Below are 25,909 nucleotides of genomic sequence, written 5' to 3'. Positions count from 1 at the left end.
ATGGATTGGTTTCACTGCAACCAGTGTTTCCGAAAAGAAAGGGACCATTTCTTTGTCACCAGTTGTGGCCATATTTTCTGTAAAAAATGTGTGACTCCCGGTAAGTTACTTTTTTCTCGTATCATTTGTCATCCCATTGATCTTCGATTTGCTCCAGCGGGCGGGTGACTTTTTTGGGGGGGAAATATTTTTAACATAGAAATAGTAATTAGCCATTTTTCTGTGTGTCTTGGGCTGTCTAGTCCAAAGGCAGTAAGAATAGAGGAGGAAACGATTGCTTATGGAAATTAAAGGAATCTGTTAATAAAGAATGACTAAGGGGTCAGAAAGAAAGCTCACCTGGTTAAAAGCATGCTTTGCATGCAGGAGACATTGAGTTTGAGTCCCAACACCACATGATCCAGGCGACACTACTGAGAGTGACTTCTGAGTACAGAGCCAGGTATAGCTCCTGAGCACTGGCAATGTGGACCAAAACAAAAATAGAATGGTTTAGAAACTATATATCCACTAGCTGAGCATCAAAAGATACTCATTAGTGTTTTGAAGTTTGTAGTAGGGAAAGACAAGATTATTAGAAAGATTAGAAAGAAGACAAAGTAAGAGTAATGTTGCTGGAGAGATAATACAGTGGGTGGGGCACTTACCTTGCATGCAGCAGAGCCAGGTTCAATCCCTAGCACCCCATGTGGTTCCATGAGCCCTGCCAGCCCCTAAACCAAAAGTAAATAATAGTAATAGAGGGGCTGGAGCGATAGCACAGTGGGTAGGGTGTTTGCCTTGCACGTGGCCGACCCGGGTTCAAATCCCAGCATCCCATATGGTCCCCTGAGCACGGCCAGGGGTAATTCCTGAGTGCAGAGCCAGGAGTAACCCCTGTGCATCGCCAGGTGTGACCCAAAAAGCAAAAAAAAAAAAAAAAAAGTAATAGAGAGGATAGGGAGTCCCATGATAACAAGAGCCATTTCTGTTGTTGGGTTTGGGTTTGTTGTTGTTTTTTCTTTTTCTTTTTTTTTTTGTAAGAATTGACTCAGGATTGACTTCTGCCTGTGTGCTCAGGCATGATGGGGCTCAGGGAACTAAATAGGATGCCAGGATCAAATCCTGGTTGCCATATGCAAGGCAAGTGTTCTGCCTGCTGTACTGTCTATCCAGTACCAAGAATCATTTCCGATGGGAGTTGTTTAGCTTGTGAAATTGATTAGAAATGAAGATGATTAATCCTTTGCAGTTTAAAAATTAGTTTCATACATACCAGTTCTCACATAATACCACAATCCAATGATATTATTAGTAGATTCATTTAAAAAATGAGAAACTGATTCTGGCAAGATAAGTAATTTGGGGACTGGAACAATAGTACAGTTAGTAGGATATTTTCTCGGGGCCAACCCATGTTCTATCCCTGGCACCTTATAATTGTTCCCCTAGCCCACCAAGAGTGATCCCTCAGCTTAGAACAAGGAGTAAACCTTGAGCACCACCCTGTGTATTGTAGCCCAGAAAACAAAAACGAATGATTTGGAGCCAGAGAGATAGGACAGGAGTAAGGTGTTAGCCTTGAGGAATGATCCCTGAGCACAGAACCAGAACTAAAAGCCCTGAGTACAGCTGAGTATAGCCCAAACACCAACCCTCCCTACAAAATAAAGATAAAAAAATTGATATTCTTTTTTTCTTCCCAGTACTCTAACATGTGTACTGTTACTGCAATTGGGTAGTTAATAGAAATGTTTATTATTCATAGACAAATATTGAGAATTTAAGAAAGAGAGGCTGAAGTTGGGTATGGGGCTGAGCAGATAGCTCAAAGGACTGGAACACGTGCTTTTTATACTAGGAATAACTCCTGAGAGATATTTATTGGGTGTGGGCCCCCATCCCAATATTTTTGTGGGTTTTTTGTTGTTGTTGTTGTTATTTTGCTTTTTTGGGTCACACCCGGCAATGCACAGAGGTCACTCCTGGCTCTGCACTCAGGAATTACCCCTGGTGGTACTCAGGGGACCATATGGGATGCTGGGAATCGAACCCGGGTCAGCCGCAAACCCCTACCTGCTATGCTATTGCTCCAGCCCCCTTTTTGTGTGTTTTTTGTTTGTTTTTGGATTATACCTGGCAATACTAGGAGTTATTCCTGACTCTACACTCATGAATCACTCCTGGCAGTACTTGGGGTGCCATATAGGATGCTGGTGATTGAACCTGGGTCAGCCGCATGCAAGGCAAGCATCCTACCTACTGTACTATGTCTCTAGCGTTGGGCCAGATTTTTTTTCTCTGTTTTTGATTTTGGGTCATACCCAGCGATGCTCAGGGGTTACTCCTGGCTCTATATTCAGTTGGGTAGTTAATAGAACTGTTCATTTGCATTGTTTTGGGGGATGTTGGGGATCGAATCCTGGTCAGCTACCCTACCCACTGTACTATCACTCTGGCCCCCGGATTTTTTTTTTTAAGTAAATAGATTTTATTTAGAGGTTTCTGAGGGAAGGAGGAAGGGATAATTGGAAAAGAAAAAACAGTAGGAGTAACACGCTCAAGAAAGAACACGGGCTTCTCCAAGGGTGGAGGAAGCTCTACACACATCTTAGCACTGGACACAAAAGCATGAAAGTACACATCTCAAGGGTGGAGATGCGGGCGACACATGTGCTCGGGCACCACATGTGTTCGGCCATGGCCCCCAGATTTTTATTTTTATTTTATTTATTTATTTATTTATTTTTGCTTTTTGGGTCACACTCAGAGATGCTCAGGGGTTACTCCTGGTTTTTCACTCAGGAATTACTCTTGGCAGTGCTTGGGGGACCATATGGGATGCCGGGGATCGAACCAGGGTTGGCCGCGTGCAAGGCAAACGCCCTACCCGCTGGACTATCGCTCCGGCTCCAGATTTTTAGTTTTTAAATAAAGAAATAGAGATGAAAAGATGGGTAGAGGTACAGTGTAGAAAACATTAGTTCTCCACATGGTTTGATTTAGAAAACAAAGCGCAAGTTGATGTCCTTTAAAAACAATGATAATCTAATTCAATAAGAAACCTCCTGCTTTGCTAGTCTACTTGACCATTACTGTGTACTTAAGGAAAATCTTAGCTTAGGGTTCATGAAAACCTCATATTTTTTCTTCCTCTCCTCAGAAAAGTGTACAGTTTGTGGAACTGCCTGCAAGCATCTGGCTCTTTCTGATAATGTAAGTTTTTCTTCCTCTACCAAAGACTATCTTACCTTTACTCCCACTCCTGGTTTGCAGGAAATAATACAAAGAATGCTGTTGACTGAACAGGAGAATATATCAGAATACATTAGATAAAAGGTTAATAACAGCATAGTTGGGGCCAGAGAGATAGGAGGTAAGGCACTTGCTTACCTTTTATGCAGCCAAACCAGATTTGTTCCCTGGTACCATGTATGGTCCCCTGAGACAAGCCAGGAGTGACCTCTGAGCACAAATCCAAGAGTGAAAAAAATAAAAGTGGTTACTAAGCATTGAAATGTATATAGATATTTGCTGATATTTGGGCAATGGGCTACGTTGTGTTGGTAGAGGTTGCTCCTGGCAGTGAACAGAGAACCATGTGTTTCTAGACAGGGATCAGACAAGACTGGACTACATGCAAGGCAAACTTTATTATTATTATTATTATTATTATTATTATTATTATTAATTTGTATTTTAAAACAGTGTGATTTACAATGTTGTTCATTATACTGTTGTTTCAAACATTTAGTATTCCAACATCCCCAGTGTAACCTTCCCTCCACCAATATCCCCAACCTGTCCCCTTTAGCATATGACAAATTTACTTCATATTGTTTATTCCAACAAAACTTTAAGAACTGGCAAATAGAATGATCAGAAAATAAATCAGTAAGTTCCAATTATTAATGATTATATGATTTTTACTTATGTGAATAATAAAATTAAAACCATTTAATGCAATATAAAAAATAAGGAATGTTTCTTTTTTTTTATTGAATCACTGTGTGGAAAGTTACAAAGCTTTCAGGCTTAAGTCTCAGTTACACAATGCTCGAACACCCATCCCTTGACGAGTGCACATATTCCACCACCAAGAACCACAGTAAACCTTCCCCCACCTCCCCAGAGGAATGCTTCTTAAGCTCCTTAACCCCTATACTATGTGGCCCAAACACTGAACATTCTTTGTCTTTCTTTTTTTGTTGTTATTGGGGCATGGGCTTTGGGGCCACATCCTATGGTATTCAGAACCCCTCACCCAGTGCTCAATTTATTTATTTATTTATTTTTGGTGTTTGGGACCACACCTGGCAATGCTCAGGGATTCCTGACTGCACTCAGGAATCACTCCTTCAGTGTTCCAGGAACCATATGGGATGCCGGGGATTGAACTGGGTTACCTGCTGTATAATCTCTCCGGCCCCTCGAGGTTATTTCTAAAGGTGCTTAGTGGACCATAGGCAGTGCCCAGGGTTGAACCAGGGTCAGCCACATGCACGGCAAGTGCTTTCACTCTGTACTGTCTCTCCAGTCTCTGCACTGAAAATTTTTAGGAAAAAAAAAAAATTTGTAGATAGTAGTTGTAAAATGAGGGTAAATAACAGATTGAAAAGTTATTTGTGGTTGCTATTACTCTAATAGTGCCTTAGAAGATTTAGGAAATATATAATCTACATCCTTTAGAACTGGTTTTCAACCTTTTTAACCACTTGTGGGCTGACACTGATTCGCCACCTGGCCCTTGTCCTAGAGTCTAGCTGCTATTACTTTTTCAGTTTTAAAATATTTATTTATATGTTTGTTTTGGGTTTGGGGCTACACCTAGCGATGCTCAGGGGTTACTCCTGGCTCTGCACTCAGGAATCACTCCTGGCAGTGCTCAAGGAACCATATGGGATGGTGGGGATCAAACCCAAGTCAGCCACTTGCAATTTCTCCTACCTGCTGTGCTATTTCTCTGGTCCCATTTACATAAAAATTTTTAAAAGTTTTGGGCCACACTGAGCAGTGCACAGGAGCTGCTCCTCTTTTGGCACTTGAAAGTCACTGCTGGTGATATTTGGGGGACCATGAGGTAGCAAGGATTAAACCAAAACCTCCTGCATGCAAAACATACACTCAGCCCTTTGAGCTATGACTCCAGCCCAAGAGGAGCCTTTTGTTTTGTTTTTGGGCAACACCCAGTGGTGCACAGGGTTTAGTCTTGTCTTTGTGCTCAGGAACCACTTCTGAAGATGCTTGGGGGACCATACGTGGTGTCAGGAATCAAGTATATGTCTGCCACATGCAAGGCAAGTGTCCTATCTGCCGAACCAAGCCTTTTAAACTCTGAATGTAGGAGTCTGGGGAAAAAAATTGTTATTGTTTGAATTTTGGGCTATACCTGGTGGTACTCAGGGTTTACTCTAGGCTCTGCTCAGGGATCACTCCAAGAGATGCTCAGGGGGACCTTAATATGGTGCCAGGGATCAAACCTGGATCAGTTGTGTGCATGGCAAGCACCTTAACCCTTGTACTATGTCCAGCCTCACAAAACTTTGTTTTAAAATTAATTTATGATTTATTATCAGTAAATGTTTGGTTTGTATGCCTATTTTGTATACCTGGAGTATGTAAAAATTTCTTGGGTAAAAAGAGTCACAAGTGGAAAGAATTTAGTTAAGCAGCACTGTCTGAGAGCGTGGTGGTCCCCTCCTTGACAGTGGCACAGTGGCACTACACCAGGTACTTCAGAAGGGGTGTGTGCATCCTTGGCCATATTTCCCTGCATTTAATTTTAGTCTTCTATGCATATGATCAGTGTTTGTCTTAACTGTCTTCATAGATGAAATCTCAGGAGAAGATGTATTTCAAAAACCCTGTGGAGAGAGCCAAGCAGTATTTCAGTCATATCTCTCAGGTATGAGAAGAGAAGCAGAAGTGAAGAAAATCTGATTCTCCCAGGAAATTTAATTGCTTCTCTCTTTCTCTCTCTCTCTCTTTCTCTCTTTTTTTTTTTTCTTTTTGGGTCACACCCGGCGATGCACAGGGGTCATTCCTGGCTCTGCACTCAGGAATTACCCCTGGCGGTGCTCAGGGGACCATATGGGATGCTGGGATTCGAACCCGGGTCGGCCGCGTGCAAGGCAAACGCCCTACCCGCTGTGCTATCACTCCAGCCCCTCTCTTTCTCTCTTTTCTTTTGAGAGGCAACATCTGCCAGTGTTCAGGGTTTACTCTAGGCTCTGTGCTCAGGGTTTACTCCTGGCAGTGCTCAGAGGACCAGATAGGGACATAGAATGCTAAGGATTGAACCCAGGTCAGCCTGGGCAAGGCAAGCACCATATCTGATTTCTGTCACTCTATCCCTGTAATTGCTTCTTTTTTATTTCCCCCCGTTTTTTGGGCCACATCTGGTAATGCTTAGAGTTACTCCTGACTGTACACTCAGGAATTACTTATGATGGTGCTTAAAGACCGTACAGGATGCTGGAAATCAAACCTGGGTCAGCTGCATGCCATGCAAGTGCCCTGCCCACTGTACTATCACTCCAGACCTGCCCTTGGGGGGTGTTGAGGGATAACATGGTGCCAGGGTTTGGCCTAGAGTTCTGCATCCAAACCATGCACTCCAGTTCACAGAACTGTTTCCTCAATTTCCATCCTCTTTTTAAATAACCTTTACTGGTATTTATTTAGACTTTTATTTAGTGTTCACAGCTGTTGCCTGAACTGTGGACTATGTTTTTCTTTTACTTTGCATCTTGTATTGACATACACTTGGTCAGGAGCCATAGGAATGTAGGAGGAGGTGGTGAGAAGGCAGAACTACAATTTTTGAGTTTGCTTTTTTTATTTTTTTAATTTTTTTTTTGTTTTGGGGCCACACTAGCAATGCTCGGGGGTTACTCCTGGCTCTGCACTCAAAAATTACTCCTGGTGATGCTCATGGAACATATGGAATGCTGGGGATAGAACCCAGGTTGTCTGCATGCAAGACAAGAGCTCTACCATCTGTGCTATCGTTCTGGTCCAAGACCTACCATTTGAGAGAGCTACCAAAATTGTACAAACTTGAGCTGTTCCTCTTTACTCTCCAGTTCTGATTATTTCATAGCCTAATTGGAATTCTAGCTTGGCATGTTTCTTAAGATTTTATCACTGTTGGGGCTGGAGCGATAGCACAGCGGGTAGGGCGTTTGCCTTGCATGCAGCGGACCCGGGTTCAATTCCCAGCATCCCATATGGTCCCCTGAGCACTGCCAGGGGTAATTTCTGAGTGCAGAGCCAGGAGTAACCCCTGTGCATTGCCGGGTGTGACGCAAAAAAAAAAAAAAAAGATTTTATCACTGTTCTTTTTCTCTCATTTTACTTCTCATGCTCTTTCTTTATTAAACATGAAGATATGTGGCTACAAAGATGTTTGCTAGTCATTTTTTGGCAGAAGAGATACATTTAGGTTTTTTTGGTGAATTATTTCTCACTCCTAACTCAGGAGATACTGCATCCCAATTTTAGCTGCTTAGCTAAGCCTTCATATTTAACATTTGAGATTATTTAACATTTGGGGGAGAGGAAATCTTACTGAGAACCAAGGAGAAATGTAAGCAAGGCCACATGAACAAGAGAAAGAGAAGATCTTTGGTTAATAACTAAACCCAGGGTTAGTTAATGTTCAGTAAAGAAGTTCTATGTAGTCTGAATCCTAACCTGCCTAATCATGGGACCAATTACACATGGTCAAACAATCAAGATAAAATAAACGGAAAGGGTCAGTTAATCATCACTTCTGTGAAAAGCTAGTTTAGTGAAGTCAGCAATGTCTGAAAATGTGTTTTTCTAATACTTGAAGTTTGAATAACTGATCCAAATAATATCTAGATTGCCTTACTAAGGCTTTTGCTCAAATTTTCTTTTGTCAGTTAGACTTCTATTGATCTCTCACCGTGGATCCAGTGTTCTTCCTCTTACCCTGCTTTATTTTTCATTATAACTCTTTCTTAAAAAGTTTATTTCCGGGGGCCGGAGTGACAGTACAGAGGGTAGTACGTTTGCCTTGCTCACAGCCCACCCGGGTTCAGTCTCCGGCATCCCATATGGTTCCCCAACACCACCAGGAGTAATTCCTCAGTGCAGAGCCAGCAGTAACCCCTGTGCATCGCTGGGTGTGATCAAAATAAAAAAAAATAATGTTTATTTCCTCAGGGGCTGTAGCAATAGTACAGTGGGGAAGGCACTTGCCTTCTACACAGCCAATCTGTGTTCAATATCTGGCATCCTATGTGGTCTTCTGACCCCTGCCATGAGTGATCCCTTAGTGCAGAACCAGGAGTAAGACCTGAGTACTGCTGGGTGTGCCCAAAAACCAAAATTTAAAAGACAGATGTATTCCCTCTCTTTATTTCCTCCCCCTTCTCTTTGTTGTTGATGACCAAGGATTGCACACGTGGTGCTCACCTACTGTTGCACAGCATGTTGTGGTGATTGTGCACTCAACTGCAGTGCACATTGTTGAGGTTTGGCCTCCTTTGTGTTGTGGTGTCAGTACACGTGCTCACATTCTTAGTTGACATTATTTAGCATTTGGGGAAAAGGAAATCTTACTGAGTTCTGGTTGTGCTGCTCTCCAGGATCACTGCCATGCTCACACGTACATGATACCAGGGATCACACTTTCTGGTGCTCTGACGTTTTTTCATTTGTGTTCACCAGGGGAGTTATAACCTTTTTGCTGTTGCTCTTTTTATTTTGGGGCCACTCCTGATGTTGTTCAGGGTTTACTCCTGGCTCTGCACTTAGGGGTCAGTCCTGGCAAGACTCAGGGCATCTTATGGGATGCTGGAGATCGAACCTAGGTCTCGATACATAGCAGTACACAGCATACAAATATAATGCATAGCATACAAAGCAAGCAACCAACCTATCCTCAGGTTCAGGTCCTAACCATTTTGAGATGTTTGCACACAATTCAATGTCTCACTGCAATGTGGCCAGAAATTACTTGTGGTGTCAGGAGTCTGGGATAAACTCAAGTAAAGTTATGATGTAGTAAGGTGGTTAAAAAAAAAATCTCACAAAATTAGGTAAAAACTAAAAATTTGTCAAATGTATTCAGATCTACAGAGGGACCTTAGACAAAAAAAGGTTTATAATGTGAGCAGGGAGAGAGCAGTTGAGACATAAATAGTGCTGAGTATTCAAAAGTAGAGCCTGACGAAGCTAAAACACTTTCTAAATATTAACTTTTGATCTGATTCATTACTCACATGTTAGGTACATCAAATGGTAAAGTAAAGTCAAAGATAAAATTATTTGCCTATGCCCAGAAATAAAATTTAGGAATAGGCAATCTCCTCCCGTGCTTCTTTGCCCTTTGCTGTGGCAACATTAACAGCCTGCAGTGTGACTGAGTGACAACTGTATGAGCAACTTTAGGGTGTAAATTGGTTACCCGTGCTTTAGAATAGCTGAGAATATAGAAGCTAAGTCCAAGCTAAAAGTAGACAGCTTATATCAGAACCAATTCTGAGTTTGAAAAAATTCATGGACGTCCTTCTGCTTGCTCAAGATAGAAGATTATATTTTTTTTCTGGTGTGTGGGAGGATGTCGGGTAGGTCAAGCTTAATGATACATGGGACTTACTCCTAGCTCTGTGCTCAGGGAAAACTCTAGGTGGTGCTCAAGGGACCATATGTGGAGCCAGCAATCAAACCTGGGCAGGCTGCATTGTAAGGCAAGTGCCTTCACCCCTTTCACTATCTCTTTGGTTCCAAGAGATTATATTCCTTAAAAGGACCATTCTACTTCGTTAAAATATTATGTTGAAATATTTGAAAACCATTGTTCCATAGGGCTTTTCCCTAGTGCCAAACTACCTGGTTTGGGAGAGTCATGAATTAGGCCAGATGACCCAGGAGAAAAATGAGCATTAATCAAGTATAAATTAGTAGATTTCCCTTTGTTGTCAGAAGAAGGAGGAAAATATTCTTGGAGAATATGTTAAAGACCTGTTTTTCCTTAGTAGGTGTGGAGATTCCAGAAGAAACAAACAGATCTCCTTATTGCCTTTCATAAGCATAGAATTGCAAAATTAGAAGCAGACTTGCAAGAGGTACAGCAAAAAGTTACCAGCCAGGACAAGTAAGTGACACATCAAATCACCAGAGAACTTTTTTTCCTTTCAGTGAAGCTATAGCCTTTATTTCCTTATGATTGAAAAGCCTGAAAATTCCTTCTTGTATGTATTTATGTTTATCTTTTACAATTCTGCACAGAAGTTTTGTTTCCCTTGATCTCCATTCAATCTTTTTCATACTTTACTCAGCGTGCCTTCCTCAACTTTCTAGTTTCTACTTTCCCGTATCAAAAACTGATTCTTCAGACAAATCAGACATAGCTCACTCGTGGTGATAAAAAATTAGGAAGACATTGGGGAGAGGAGTATCCTTTGGTGCTCATGGCTGACTCCTGGCTCTGTGCTCAGGGACTGCTTCTGGTAGAATTCAGGGGACCATATGCGGTGCCGGGGCTGAACTGGAGTCAGCCACATGCAAGGCAAGTACCTTAATCCCCGTACTCTCACCCAAGTGCTGACATTTTGAGGATGTGGGATTGCCCCCAGCAGTCCTCAGAGGCTATTCCTGGCCCTATGGGCTCTGTGCTCAGGAGTGACCCCTGGCGGTGGTAGGGGTGGTGGTGGTGGTGGGTATTCTGCAGGATACAAGGGAAGCGCCATTAATGCCTATAATTAATATCTCATCTCTTAGACCCCAAACATTTAAAAAGAGTGTATTTTGGAAATCTCAAGCTAAAAAAATGAAATCCTTGATGAAAATTTTCGTTAGACCAGGTGTGTGTATATAGAAGAAAAGAACTTCAATGTAAATGCCTGAACTCATACTAATTGACTGTTTCCTTATTAGGTATGGTGGAGGTGGAGGGTGGCACCCCCAGTAGTACTCAGGATTCTCAACCAACTGGAGTAGTTGTGCTCCTGGGGAGACCATATGATATTGGAGTCAAACCCAGGTCTATCACGTGCCCTCACCATTGTATTACCTCCAGCACCTCCAATGACTTTCTTTTGTCTAACTGATTCTTCTCACCATCATTTCCTGCCATTATCTCCCTGAATTATTGGATTTTCTCAGAAATATTTTATATAGGTGGGGCTGGAGTCATAGTACAGCAAGTAGAGTGTTGGCCTTGCATGAAGCCGACTGGAGTTTGTTCCCTGGCACCTCATGTTGTCCCCTGAACCCTACCATCTAACCCTAACCCTAACCCTAATCCTGAGCACCACCAGGGGACTCCTGAATGCAGAGACAGGAGTAAGTCCTGAGCTGGGTGTGACCCAAAACAAATATATTTTCTATACAGGGCCAGAAGTTGTACAATGGGTAAGGCTCTTGCCTTGTGTGAAGCTAACCAATTTGAACCCTGGCACCATATAAGGTCCCCTGAGCGCCACCTAGGAGTGATCCCAGAGCACTAGGTCAAAGATCTGACTGAGCCAGCTAATTGTAGTCCCCAAGCAAACAAAAACAGTTTTGTATTGTAGCAAGCATCTCCCCATAAATATTAACTGGATATTGACAATAATAAAAATCAGTTATTTAATTTTCATTGACCTGCTGGCTTTGATTGTTTTCATCTTTTGCCTAGAGAACTGTCAATCTTAAGGAAGGAGAATAAAGAAATGAAGAACTTTCTAGCTACCCTTAAGGCAAGTAAAATAGATTTTCCTTATCATCTTATTCCTACATTTTCCTATGAATAGAGTAGTCTTTCCTAACCCCTTTCATTGTGGCATGTAGAGTACAAAAACTGATGTTCTTTGTTGATTTTGGGGGGGTGGGGCTGGGATCATACCCAATGATGGTGCTCAGGGCTTACTCCTGGCTCTGCATGCAGGGATTACTTATGGTAGTGCTGGAAGACCATATGGGATGCCAAGGATTGAACCTGGATCAACTGAGTGCAAGGCTCTACCTGCTGTACTATCACTCCGATCCCCCCAAACTGATCGTGTTTGATAAACAAACTGTAATAAATGAGTGCCAAGGAGCTAGCTCAGAGGACTGGAACACATATGGGAGACACCCCCCCACCTCTGTCTTTATTCCTGGCACCTTATTGTGCCTCAAGTACCTTATATTGGCCTGAAAAGATAGTATTGTGGGTAAGATACATACCAGGACTGTCCTCCACCTGGAGTAGCCCCTGGGCATTGTTGGGAATGGTCCAAAAAGAAAAACAATTAACAGAGCCACGGGAGGCTGAGGGGATGAATATTTAATACAGTGCTGACCCTGTTCTGTAACATCTGAGTTAGGACAAACCATCTGAGAAGCTCTTATAGAAGAGACGTCAGGAATCCCTAGACTCTAGGCTGATTACTTAGAGTCTAGGTAACCAGGACGCTTTCTCTCTCATGAACTCTGTTCCCTGAGTTTATTATTTGTTTGTTTTATTATTCTGGAGCCATATCTACCAGTGCTCAGGGGCCATTCTTGGCTCTGTGCTCAGGATTCACGGGGGGGGGGGGGGCCGGGGAGGGTACTCAAAGGACCATTTGTGGTGCCAGTGATTCAAATTAGTATTGTCAGGATACAAGACAAATGCCTTAAACCCTGTACTATCTCTCCAACCTCCTTGGGTTTTTTTTTATCTGTGGGCCACACCCAGTGCTTCTCAAGGCTTATTCCTTCCTGGCAGTGCTCAGGGAAACTTATGTGGTGCCAGTGATGGAACATAGGCTGGCACTCAAACATCTTACCTGCTGTACTATCTCTTCTGCCTGTTTTTATATTTTTTCCTTAGAATGCTCTTTATATAATTTTTATATCGGTCCTCCTCCTATAGCTGTTTCAGTGCATCACAGTGTCTTATTTTTAGGGGTTTTTGTTTGTTTGTTTTTAGGCCACACCCAGCAATGCTCACTAGTTACTTCTGGCTGTGCACTCAGGGACCATTCCTGCCAGAGCTCAGGGGACCATATGGGATGCTAGGGTTGGCCTAGGTGCAAGATGAGCACCTATGCGTTGTATTATCTCTCCAGCTCCTCAGTACATCATAGTATCGTCACTTTTTTTTCTTTTTTGGGGGGCCAGGAGTAGGGGCATCATTTTGGCAGGCCTGAATAGACCATATGTGGTGTGATCTAACCCGGTGATCTAACCGGGTCGGCCTTGAGCAAGGCAAGTGCCCTACCATCTTCTTTCTCTGTGTGTATGTGGGGGGAGGGGGGCAGGGGGTTATTTATTTATATTTATAGTATTCCTAATGTGTTTTTATGATGAGGAATGAAAATTTTATTTTCCCTCCAAAGCTTAGAATTTCCTGAAGAATTATTGCTATTCTCCTTCTGAGAATCTTAGCTGCTATAACTAGAAGACATTGTTGTAGTTATGTAAGCAGTAAGATTACTAATTGGGACCTTTGGGCTGAAGCTTCCTTCACTCCTGTTTATTTGGTTTTTATTATTATTTTCTTTTTACCTACAGAAATCTCCAAATTATTACCAAGGAAACAGGTCAGTTTTATCAGGCCCCATATGAACCTCCTTTAAATTTGTTGTTCTTTCTTCACATTTTTTGAGGGGGGTGTGGTTGGGTCACACCTGTGATGCTCAGGTTTTACTCCTGCTGTGTTCAGGAATCACTCCTGGCAGGACTTGGGGGACCATTTGGGTACTGGGGATCTAATCCAGGTCAGCTACTTGCAAGTAAGTACCTTCTCCACTGCTCTTTCTCTCCAACCCCTCTTTCATGTCTCTTCTGTAGGGGCTCTGAGGTAGAGGAAAAGGCAGATGAACTTATTTAGTTTTCTAAGGAAAAGTTACTCAAAAGTTAAGTGAGTGGCTGGAACAATAGTACAGCAGGTAGGGTGCTTACCTGGCATGTAGCTGATACGAGTTTGGTCACTGACACCTCATGGTTCCCTGAACTCCACTAATAATAATCCTTAAGCACAGAGCCAAGACTAAAACCTGAGCACTGCTGGATTTGGCCCAAAAAATAAAACCAAAGCCAGAAAGGAAAAAAAAACAAACCCTATAAAACTCACTTTTCATGTCATTTCCTCTGTGAGGTCTTAATTAGGCAGTTAGATGTTTTTGTTCATTTATTCAGTAAATATTCATTAAGTGCCTACTCTTTATCAGATATTGTGTTAGGCACTAGGGGTACATCACCAGGCCTCCCTCCACCCCATTTCATACCCTTTTGTTGAGAGGACTCAGAATCATGCACTTGACTGATGCTTATTGAGCATCTCACAACTGTTGGTATACATCAGAAATCGCACACTTTGTTTGTGGCAACAGGGATCACTAGAACTGTGCTGCTGGGACCATGCTTGGCATGTGGACAGGTACCAGGGATTGAACTAGCATCCTCATGCCTGAAAGGCAGGCACTCTACCTGGGCCATATCCCTGGGCCCTATCACTAGTTTTTTTTTTTTTTCCCATCACTAGTTTTAATTTGTAAAGTATCTACCCTACTGATTGTTAAAACTTTTTACTTCTTTTAAAATTTTTTAGTTGTTTGTTTGTTGTTCGTTTTGGGGGTGGGGTGAGGCATACTCAGCTCTGCTCAAGGCTTACCCCTGCCAGTGTCTTGGGGAACATTGCACAATGTCAGGGATTAAACCTGGCTCAGCTGCATGCAAGGCAAGTGCCTTCCTAAATGTGCAATCTCACTAGCCCCTGATGCTAAAACATTTTAATACAAACCTTGTATTGTGGATTTAAAAAGACATGGCTCTTATACTCACAGAAGTTACAGCTTAGTATTTTCATACTTGTGCATTTCTGATACATGCATTGTTCGAGGCACAAACAATACTTTATTACTTTATCTCTCCCACTGGCCTGTGAGCCTTCCAAAGGTAGGATTCATATCCTAGCTATTTTTGTGCTCAGAATCTATGACATCAGAGTACTAAATAATGCTTGAAAGAAAAAGGTTAAAAATTAAAGGAAACAAAAACAACTTAAATTTAGGGGCTGGAGCAATAGCACAGCAGGTAGGGCGTTTGCCTTGCACGCAGCCGACCCAGGTTCGAATCCCAGCATCCCATATGGTCTCCCAAGCATCTCCAGGGTGATTCCTGAGTGCAGAGCCAGGAGTAACCCCTGTGCATTGCCAGGTGTGACCCAAAAAAGCAAAAAAACAAAAACAAAAACAACTAAATTTAAAAAAATGTAAATAATGCTTGTTGGACAGAGAGAGGGAAAGGTGGATATATGTATATATATGAGTGTGTATCTATACCCACGCATATAATACTTGACAAAGTACTGAGGGAAGGGAAAAGGGAATACTTTAAAACTTTCCCTATTGTGGGAATTAAGAGAAGAGAGATGATTTTACTTAGAAGGTTACAAACCAAAGGGGTTTTATGAAAAATTTGTCTTTCTATTTTGGGGCAGTACATGTATTGCATGGTAGTAAGCAGTTTGTAGTGAGTTTTTTTTTTTTTTTGCTTTTCGGGTCACACCCAGCGATGCTCAGGGGTTACTCCTGGCTTTGCACTCAGGAATTACTCCTGGCGGTGCTTGGGGGACCATATGGGATGCCGAGGATCGAACCCGGGTCGGCCGCGTGCAAGGCAAACACCCTACCCGCTGTGCTATTGCTCCGGCCCCTGTAGTGAGATTTTTATAAAGGATCTCACTGATTCTAGAAGGTGGATCTTAACTTCAGCTTAAAGAGATGAGAGTTCCCTCTTTGTTTTTTCCAGCAGGTTGAATACACCTCGACCAGTATGCATTACTTCCCCATCACAGTCAGGTAGAAAATGTTCTTTGCCCAAATGTCTGTGTGAGATGAATAAATATCCTTTGTCAAAAATGGAAAACGGGGCTTTTTCTTAGAGACCATAATGTGATTTTCCTAATCTTATGTACATATGGGGGGGGGGGAAATACCATACAGCCAGGATCATAGCAATAGTACAGGGGTTAAGACACTTGCCTTGCATGAGGCCAACCCTGGTTCAATCCTTGGCACCCCATACTGCCCCCCCAAGCATACTGGGAGTCATCCCTAAGCACAGAGTTAGAAGTAGCCTCCTAGCACTGCTGAGTGTAACCAAAACTCCCCACTGCCACACACACACCCACCACAAAAGCATCCCACTAGGTACCCACTTGTAACAGTTCCTGCAAGACAAAGCATGCTCCTGAAGTTAACTTCATTCTGCACTTTAATCTCTCTCAGTTACTCCACGAGCCAGTGCTCAGCAGAGCAGCCAGGTGGTTAGGTGAGTAGAGGGTTTATACTGCAACATTACAGTTGTTGGCAGTGGGTGCCAGAGAAACACTACACAGAGAAACAGTACAGGGGTTCAGGTGCTTACTTTGCATTTGCCCGACTCTGGTTCAGTCCCCACTACCATATGCCCTCCGAGTGCCAGGAATGGCCCTTGAGCTCAGAGCCAGGAATAGCCCCTGGGCATTGCTAGATGTGTCCTACCCAACCATCACCACCTCCCCACCCAGTACCCCACCAACAGAAATCTTGTTTTGTTTTGAGCCACACCCAGTGGTGCTCAGGGGTTATTCCTGGCCCTGTCCTCAGGAATCATTCTTGGTAGGCTCAGGGGGCCATATGAGGTGCCAGGGGATCAAACCCAGGTCAGCTGGGGCAAATGCCTTACCCTCTGAACTACAGAAGACCTTAGAAAAAAAGTATTTTTAAATTATCACAGTGACAAGGATATAGCTCAGTGGTAGAGGATGTGCTTTGTTTGGATGAATAACGCTCTGGGTTAATTCCTGGTACCACTCAAAAATTATTGGTAAAATTGAAAGGTTTAAGAAATACCTGGGGGCTGGGGAGATAGTTCAAAGGGCTGAGCACATGCTTTGTATGCACCACCTGGTCCCCTAAACACCACAGGGAGTGGCCCCCCTTTCCAGCAGAGTGGGAGTAGTGCCTGCCCCTGCCCCTGGTCCCTGGAACTGCCCCCCCCCACACACACACTTCAGCCAGGGGGCGGGGGGGGGGGGAGGCAAGATTTGGTTGAGATAGATATTTAGAAGACTTTTGGTCTACACTAATCTTTAACATTAGGTATGGTTTTCCCCTTGTTTTTCTCACTTTGTGTAGTCGGCCATCCCCAGCGGAGTTTATACCTCCTAGAGTGGCTGGCTTTGGTAGCTTGGGACAAGTAAGTAACATTCATCTTCTTGTGCTAGATTGATATTTCTAAGGCTAAATGAATAAAAATATAAATTATTTAGGACAAGAAAGTAAATGCCTATTAATTTTTACCTAAAGCATCTGCTGCCTGGCCTGGACTCTGCTTTTTTTTTTTCTTTTTGGGTCACACCCAGCGATGCTTGGGGGTTATTCCTGGCTTTACACTCAGGAATTACTCCCGGCGATGCTCAGGGGACCATATGGGATGCCGGGGATCGAACCCGGGTCGGCCACGTGCAAGGCAAACGCCCTACCCGCTATGCTATCGCTCCGGCCCCTGGACTCTGCTTTTGACAGTATAGCACTAGACGCTAAAACAGGCCATGGGAGATAGTTCAGAGGGCTAGAATGCATGCCTGCTATATGGAGGCTCCAGGTTTGATCCCTGAGCACTTCTGGGGAGCAGCCCCAACATAGAGTCAGGAGTAGCTCCTGAGCATCACCACACACACAAAGCCTTGTAGAAGCTGACACCATGGATAAAAAAGGGTGAAAATTGTGGAAGTACTCAAGGATTTCACTGTCACTGTCATTCCATTGCTCATCAATTTGCTCAAGCGGGTACCGGTAACGTCTCCATTGTGAGACTTGATGTTACTGTTTTGGGCATATCAAATAAGCCACGGGTAGCTTGCCAGGCTCTGCTGTGTGGGCGAGATACTCTCGGTAGCTTGCCAGGCTCTCCGAGAGGGGCGGAGGAATCAAACCCGGATCAGTCGAGTGCAAGGCAAACGCCCTACCTGCTGTGCTATCACTCCAGCACAATTCACCATCATGATAACAAATTTCAACTGCAGAATGAATTCATAACCAATGCTGCTTTAAGGAATGGAGAGAAAATGCTCAGTTATGGACCCAGAAAACCTACGGGGTGTTAAGTATCACAAAGGGTCGGTGAGAGAATATTATCCTAGGCTGGTGGTGGGGAAGAAGCTTATTTGATGCCAGCAGAAGATCAGGGAGGATTAGGTGAGCTGGGACAATCATAGGGCATGTGGGAGGGGGGAGATATATTTTAGAATACCACCAGCATCATAAATGCTTGTTCCTTTTCTCCAAATAACCTTCTTCCTCCTGTCCTCTGATCTTGTAGCCTCCTTCGGGAGGTGCTGAAAGAACCCTAAGATAATGTGGAAGTCAAATATTCAAGGATTGAAGGATTGAACCTTGAATTATTCAAGGATTATTATTCAAGGATTGTTCAATCCTTGAAGAATTATTCAAGGATTGAACTTTGAATTATTCAAGCAATGCCACCTTCCTCATTTTGGCAGTTGCGAAGTAGGCATTCTTCTTGATCTAGCATATCCATACTGGAAGAATAGCATTATGATTCAATTGTAGATATAGAGAAACAGTAGGGACCATGGAAACCAGAGGATAGGGATGTATATTTATTAACAGTTGTTTGTTTTTTGTCCATCAGGGAACCAGAGGCTTACAGAGAAGCAGCACACCCAGAGATTCTTACATGGGTGAGAGTGGGGGGGGAAGGCGTCAGAACCAACATTCTATGCATATTTCTGGGTTTCTATGCAGAATATACAAACCAGTTGGGCTGGATAGACAGTTCAGGGATTCAGGCCTTTGCCTTGCACACAGCCAGTCCTGGTTAATCATTCCCACAGCTCATTTGTTCCCTGCTCACCACCAGGAGTGATTTCTGAGCACAGAACCAGGAATAAGTAGAACCGGGAATAAGCACCCTGGAGTGTGCCCCTGTCTCCACAATGACCATTTCATTTCCCCCAGCGATTCTAAGTATTCGGATTGTGATGTGGTCTTCTTCAAATTGTGATTTTTTTAAAAACTGATTAAAAAAAAATTAAAACTTGGGGGCTGGAGCGATAGCACAGCGGGTAGGGCGTTTGCCTTGCACTCGGCCGACCCGGGGTCTAATCCCATATGGTCCCCTGAGCACCGCCAGGAGTGATTCCTGAGTGAAGAGCCAGGAGTAACCCCTGTGCACCTCCGGGTGTGACCCAAAAACAAAAAAAAAATAAAACTTAAGCTATAGAGTCATCAAGAGCCTCTAATCAGGTTGAGGAGACTTTTGAGTAACTGACATAGATCGGTTGTTTTGGATGGGTGGAGGGTGGGGGAGGAGACACACCCAGTGGTGCTCAGGAGTCATAACTAGGTCTGTACCCGTGGCATGGGCATTCAAACCAGACTCATGGCAGCAGCCTCATACTAAGCAAGTGCATTAACCTTTCTTTTTTTTTTTTTCTTTTTGGGTCACACCCAGCGATGCACAGGGGTTACTCCTGGCTCATGCACTCAGGAATTACTCCTGGCGGTGCTCGGGGGACCATATGGGATGCTGGGAATCGAACCCGGGTCGGCCGCGTGCAAGGCAAATGCCCTACCCACTGTGCTATCACTCCAGCCCCAAGTGCATTAACCCTTCTACTTAACCTCTCTCCAGCCCAGTTTGTCTTCTGTCCCAGTACTCAGGGGCCCTAGGGAACACTTCTGTTTCAGCTCACTGTGCTATTAGGTTGGATTCTAAAGCCTGCTCAGGCCCCTGTGATGCTGGGGCGGCCAAAGCCACACCTGGGGATGCTTAGGGTAAGCCATGTGGTGCCAGGGATCCAACCTGGGTCATGCAAAGCTTGCATCCTAATTCCTGTACTCTACAGCCCTGGCCCTGACTCTGATTGTGGGGGTCAGGGGTTGGCAGGTGAGTGGCCACACCCAATGGTACTCAAGGCTTACTCCTGACTCAGTACTCAGAAATCATTCCTGATAGTGCTGGGGGACCATGTGGAATGCCCAGAATCAAACCCAAGTGTCCTACCTGTTGTGCTATCTCTCTGGCCCCCAATTTTTAAAAATCACCACAAGATGGCAGTATAAGTTAGCACTAAAAGGGAGATCAACAAGATACTGATTATGTTAACCCAACGAGTATCCTCATTGTGAATTAAACATAAAAATATCCTAGTGAGGGCTGGAGGGATAGCACAGCGGGTAGGGCGTTTGCCTTGCACGCGGCCAACCTGGGTTCTAATCCCAGCATCCCATATGGTCCCCTAAGCACCGCCAAGGGTAATTCCTGAGTGCAGAGCCAGGAGTAACCCCTATGCATCGCCAGGTGTGACCCAAAAAGAAAAAAAAAAATCCTAGTGAGAGGCTGGTACAATAGTACAGCAGACTGGGCACTTACATTGCACACAGTCAACACAGGTTTTCAATCCCCAGCATCCCACATGGTGTGTCCCCCGACTCCCCAGTTCCGCCATGAGTAACCATCTAATGTCACGCTCAAATAATAACCCTTTGTATTTAGCTTTTCTTTAGTTTTTATTTTATTTTATTTTTACTTTTTGGATCACACTCGGCAATGCACAGGGGTTACTCCTGCTCATGCAGTCAGGAATTACCCCTGGCAGTGCTTGGGGAACCATATGGGATGCTGGGAATCGAACCTGGGTTGGCTGTGTGCAAGGCAAATGCCCTACCCGCTGTGCTATCGCTCCAGCCCCAACATGTATATTTTTTAAAAGCATTGACCGCCTGTTCCTTTTGCCCTGGTTCCCTGTACACCAAAATCTCTGTTTTTGTTTGTTGGCTGGTTTTGGGACCACACCTGGCAGTGCTCAGGGATCTCCTGGAGGAGCTTTGGGAACCATATGTGATGCTAGGATGTAAGGGTTAGCAAGGCAAGCCTTATAGCTGTACTCTCTGGCCCCGATACCGCAAATTTTATTTTCTTTTTAATTTTTTAATTTAATAACCTTGAATTACAAAGTTAGAAAGTTATTCATGATTGAATTCCAGTTGTACAATGTTTGAGGACCCATTCCTTCACCAATCTTCTCTCCACCAGTTTCCCTAGTTTCCCTCCCACCCCCCAGCCTTTTTCTTTATTTTACTGAATCGCCGTGATTACTTTTCCTTTTTCCTTTTAGACACTGTAGTTTATAGTCCTGTAACTGAATTATGCATCCCACTTTACCTCCTTCCAGCACACAGTCCTCATTCCAGCACACCTATCCCCATTCCCCATACAATGGCAAGAATCCTACTAGGGGCCATGTTTTGCTCTTCACTTTTATTGTCTTTGGGTATTAGTCATTCTCCTACTATTGTTTCTTTATGCCCCAATTGAGGTAGTTTTTGTTTTGGGGTCTGGAGGTCTTCAAGGCTTACTCTTGGCTCTGTGTTCAGGGATCACTCCTGGCAGGGCTCAAAGGGCATGGGTTGGCCACTGGCAAGGCAGGTACCTTACCAACTGTTATATCTTTTTGGCCTATAAACCCAAATTTCTTATCCTGTTCATGGATTATCACACAAACCCATTTTTATTCTTTCCAGAAACCCCTTCACCAGCTTCTACCCGCAGCCTATCATATAGGTAAGTTATACCATGCTTTCTCCTAGAATCTGTTCACAACTGATTCTATCAGCAGTGCCCTGGTTGCTTCTCCGTTGGCCTATACTACTAAAATTTATAATCTACTTTGTAAACAAGAGAGAATATTGAATATCACTGATAAACTATCTCTCCTGACTATCTCTCCAGCCACAATTTTACTTCATATTTTTTTTTTTTTTTAGCTTTTTGGGTCACACAGACAATGCTCAGGGGTTACTCCTGGCTCTGCACTCTGTACTATTAGCACTGTTGCACTGTCATCCCATTGTTCATCGATTTGCTCGAGCAGGCACCAGTAACGTCTCCATTGTGAGATTTGTTGTTACTGTTTTTGGCATATCGAATACGCCATGGGTGGCTTGCCAGGCTCTGCCGTGCGGGCGGGATGCTCTCGGTAGCTTGCTGGGCTCTCCAAGAGGGACAGAGGAATCAAACCCGGGTCGGCCATGTGCACGGCAAATGTCCTACCTGCTATACTATCACTCTGTACTATTACTGTTAATTTTATTTTTTAGTGTCAAGCAGGGAATTTGTTTCCCTTCCAGCTTCCATGTTTAAGCTCTTCTTTTACATGTGCTTTTTACCTTTCCTGCTCCCTGCTGATGTATTTTACCTCCATAGACCCTCGCCTGCCTCTTCTGGACAGGGGAATTTTCCTTACAGACCAGCTCTAAATGAAGAGGATTCAGATCACTCAAGAGGCCTCACCCCTAGAAATTCAGGTAAGTAGAATAGTGTTTCTGTTTTTGTTTTGGCTTTTTCATTGTTTGTTTCCTGGCGGTGCTTGGGGAACCATGTGGGATGCCGGGGATTGAACTCAGATTGACTGAATGCAAGGCAAACGCCCTACCTGCTGTACTATCGTTCAGGCCTCATCCCTACTTCATACTTTCAAGAGTTATGTAGGGGGCAGATGGGTAAGACCTTATATGCAACTGACCCAAGTTTAATTCCTGGCACCAGAATTGGTCCCCTGACCATCACCAAGTGTGCCCCCAGCAGAGAGCCAGGAGTAAGCCCTGAGCACCATTTGGTGTGGCCCAACCCCTTAATCCCAAATTCTTTATTTTCCTCACAGTAGAGGAGGCTTTAGATTGTGCCTAAATTATTTTCATCTTGTCACCACCTGCTTAGGAATGTGTGGAATCAAACTAACCTTGTTTGTTTTGCAATCAATCCTTGTATATAAGCATTGCTGGGAGCACAGTTCTGATTAAGAATGATTTTTTTTAGTCTTCTTTTCTCCACCTTTTCTAAAAAAACATACCTCTGCTACCTATTCTTTTGATGGGAGGGGGTGTCTGTCATCTTTCATAATTCAGCAGAATCTTTTGTAACTGCCCCTGGGTCTTACTACTCTCAGTACCCTCACGATCACGAAATCCTGTTAATCGTCGATTTCTCAAGCGGGCTCAGTAACCTCTCCATTCATCCTTTCCCTGAGATCTTAGAAGTCTCTCTCGACTCACTCAGAACCTCCCAAAGATGTCACACTGGATGTCACATTGGATGTCAATGATGTCACGCTGTTTCAGGGTCAGGGGAATGAGATCCAGCTTGTTACTGGATTTAGCATATGAATACACCATGGGAAGCTTGCAAAGCTGTCCCATGTGGGCAGGAAACTCTCAGAAGCTTGCCAGTTTTTCCCAGAGGGAGAAGTAGGCTACAAGATATTGCGCAGCCTCGAAGCGGCCGCCCTCTTCTGGGAGCTTGCTTTTAAGTCTCTGGATGTTGGCCGTTGATGGGATTACACACACCTGGGTTCCACTGCCGGTACCTTCATGCGTGAGGCCTGTCCAAACATGTGGAGAGGGGCCTCGAGCATGGCTGTAGCTAGTTCCGGTCAGCCACAGGGAGCTCTGCTCGGCATGGGGAGGGAAGCTGGAGCCCATCCCTTCTAAGGGGCCCGGGGGAAGACAGCCAGGCATGCGGGCAAGAAACTCTCTGCCTATACTCAGGAAAGAGACTGCAAGACTCTCAGTACCCTATACTCAGGAAAATCATGAACTGTAGAGTCCCTCTTAAGTTGCTAAGTCTTTCCTTGCTCAACAGTGCTCTCCAGAATTTGTCTTTGGCTATTCCTTTGTCTCCTTCAGGTCAGAGAGAGAACAGAACCACACTAGAGTCTCTTTCTGGTTTCCAGCCACCGGTCCTACAGGTGAGCACTAAACTGTGTGCAAGGAAAACTCATGATTAGGCCTGCATAGTGATGGCCTCATTCTGTTCTCCTGTTCAGGTGATAGACTATGTGGAGAGTAATATGGGTTTCAAGTATGGTAACTATGTGTCCACAATTTTCTAGAATTATTTCAATTTCAAAGATTCTATACTATTATCAGATTAGCTCCCTGATTTGGGGTTTAAGAAATATGTCACGGGCCAGGGAGAGTGCTTAAAGGCTTGAGTGCATGCTTTGCCTGTTAGAGATTCAGGTTTGATCCCTGAATACCAATCCAGGAGTCAAACCCTGCCAGGTATGATCCAAAAATTAAAAAGATGAATAAAAAGTCAAAAAAATCATATGGTAGGGGCCGGAGCGATAGCACAGCGGGTAGGGCGTTCGCCTTGCACGTGGCCGACCCGGGTTCGATCCCCGGCATCCCATATGGTCCCCCAAGCACCGCCAGGAGTGATTCCTGAGTGCAAAGCCAGGAGTAACCCCTGAGCATCGCTGGGTGTGACCCAAAAAGCAAAAAAAAAAAAAAAAATCATATGGTAGAAGGCTTTATCCTGAGAGGTTTATGCCAGCATAAACCAACTGCATAGACACAACTAACATTCCAAGAAATATGGCACACCCAAAGTTATTTTCAATGTAAGCAATCTTTTAGGTACAAATATTACTACTTGTAATAGGAAAATCCCTGTTGACTCCTCCAGAGATAGCTAGGATGTTGTTTTGTAAAGGTTTGGGACTGAGTATAACGCAGGCAACTAGTAGGTAACTCAGTATAACCCAGGCATGGGAAGAAGAAAGATCAGTAAGGAATTCTATTAAATGTGATCCCTACTCTTACTGTTTTGTTTTGTTTTGAGCCACACCTCGTCATCTCTGCATATTGTAGTCAAATATTCCACGTTTAACAGTTTTTTTTATATATATTTTGCCTTATCACCATAAGCCACTGAAAAGGTCCAGAGTTACATAAGAAAGTGTTCTTGTGACACAAGATGTTTCAAATCTTAGTTTAGAATTAGTTGTGATGTAGTGGAGAAAACTATGGGGAAGAAACGGGAGTTTACTGTCTCAAGAACCTTCTTTTTTTCTCTTTTTGGGGTCACACCCGGTGATGCACAGGGGTTATTCCTGGCTCATGCACTCAGGGACTACCCCTGGTGGTGCTCGGGGGACCATCTGGGATGCTGGGAATGAAACCCGGGTCGGCCGTGTGCAAGGCAAACACCCTACCTGCTGTGCTATTGCTCCAGCCCTCAAGAACCTTTTTTTTTTTTTTTGGCTTTTTGGGTCACACCCGGCGATGCACAGGGGTCACTCCTTGCTCTGCACTCAGGAATTACCCCTGGCGGTGCTCAGGGGACCATCTGGGATGCTGGGAATCAAACCCGGGTCGGCCGTGTGCAAGGCAAACACCCTACCTGCTGTGCTATTGCTCCAGCCCTCAAGAACCTTTTTTTTTTTTTTTGGCTTTTTGGGTCACACCCGGCGATGCACAGGGGTCACTCCTTGCTCTGCACTCAGGAATTACCCCTGGCGGTGCTCAGGGGACCATCTGGGATGCTGGGAATCAAACCCGGGTCGGCCGTGTGCAAGGCAAACACCCTACCCGCTGTGCTATCGCTCCAACCTCTCAAGAACTTTCTTATGCCTTAAACGTTCCTTTCTTGCCCTTTGTTGCTATAAACCCCCATTTCTGCCTTTTGTCCTTTGCTAGACTCTCTACCAACATAGGCAGATGGGACTAACCAAGGGGAGAGAAGCATAGACCACATTCAAATAACTATCTTCAAAGTCTGAACAATACAAAATAATAAGGGGTGCACTATACATCCACAGTCTCATTAGAGGCCATAGGAATCATGATCTTGAAAAAAATGTACCTGTCTTATTTCCTAGTTTTATGGTCTTGATGTTTTGTTTTGTTTTGGGGGGGTTCCATACCCACCTGTGTTCAGGGCCTACTCCTGGCTCTATGCTTCTAGCAATATTCCTAGCAATAAGGTTGAATCCAAGTTGGATGCGTGCAAGACAGGCACCTCAACTTGTACTCTCTCCAACTGCTTTACTGTCTTTTCACTAAATACAATCACTAAATATACCCCGTATTGCCACCTAGGAAAATGATCAGCTCTCTATAAGGTAAGTGCTTCAAAAAGTTGTATTTCTTGAAGA

General features: G+C 44.0%; 1 protein-coding gene across 1 annotated transcript; it reads left to right on the top strand.

Moving 5' to 3' along the window:
* RNF212B (ring finger protein 212B) lies at positions 1-25,502 on the top strand. The gene is made up of 14 exons (XM_012932953.2): positions 1-100; positions 3,143-3,195; positions 5,810-5,884; positions 9,990-10,105; positions 11,630-11,690; positions 13,471-13,499; positions 15,715-15,761; positions 16,191-16,233; positions 17,082-17,142; positions 18,601-18,649; positions 21,495-21,534; positions 22,177-22,277; positions 23,655-23,716; positions 25,452-25,502. The coding sequence occupies exons 1-14, from the start codon at positions 1-3 to the stop codon at positions 25,500-25,502; spliced, it is 888 nt and encodes a 295-aa protein (XP_012788407.1).
* Positions 25,503-25,909: the final 407 nt, after the last annotated feature.

Source organism: Sorex araneus, chromosome 3 (genome assembly GCF_027595985.1).
Source record: "Sorex araneus isolate mSorAra2 chromosome 3, mSorAra2.pri, whole genome shotgun sequence".
In the NCBI taxonomy this organism is placed as follows: Eukaryota; Metazoa; Chordata; class Mammalia; order Eulipotyphla; family Soricidae; genus Sorex; species Sorex araneus.
The sequence above is the reverse complement of the archived record's forward strand: the minus strand, read 5'-3'. Positions and strand labels throughout refer to the sequence as shown.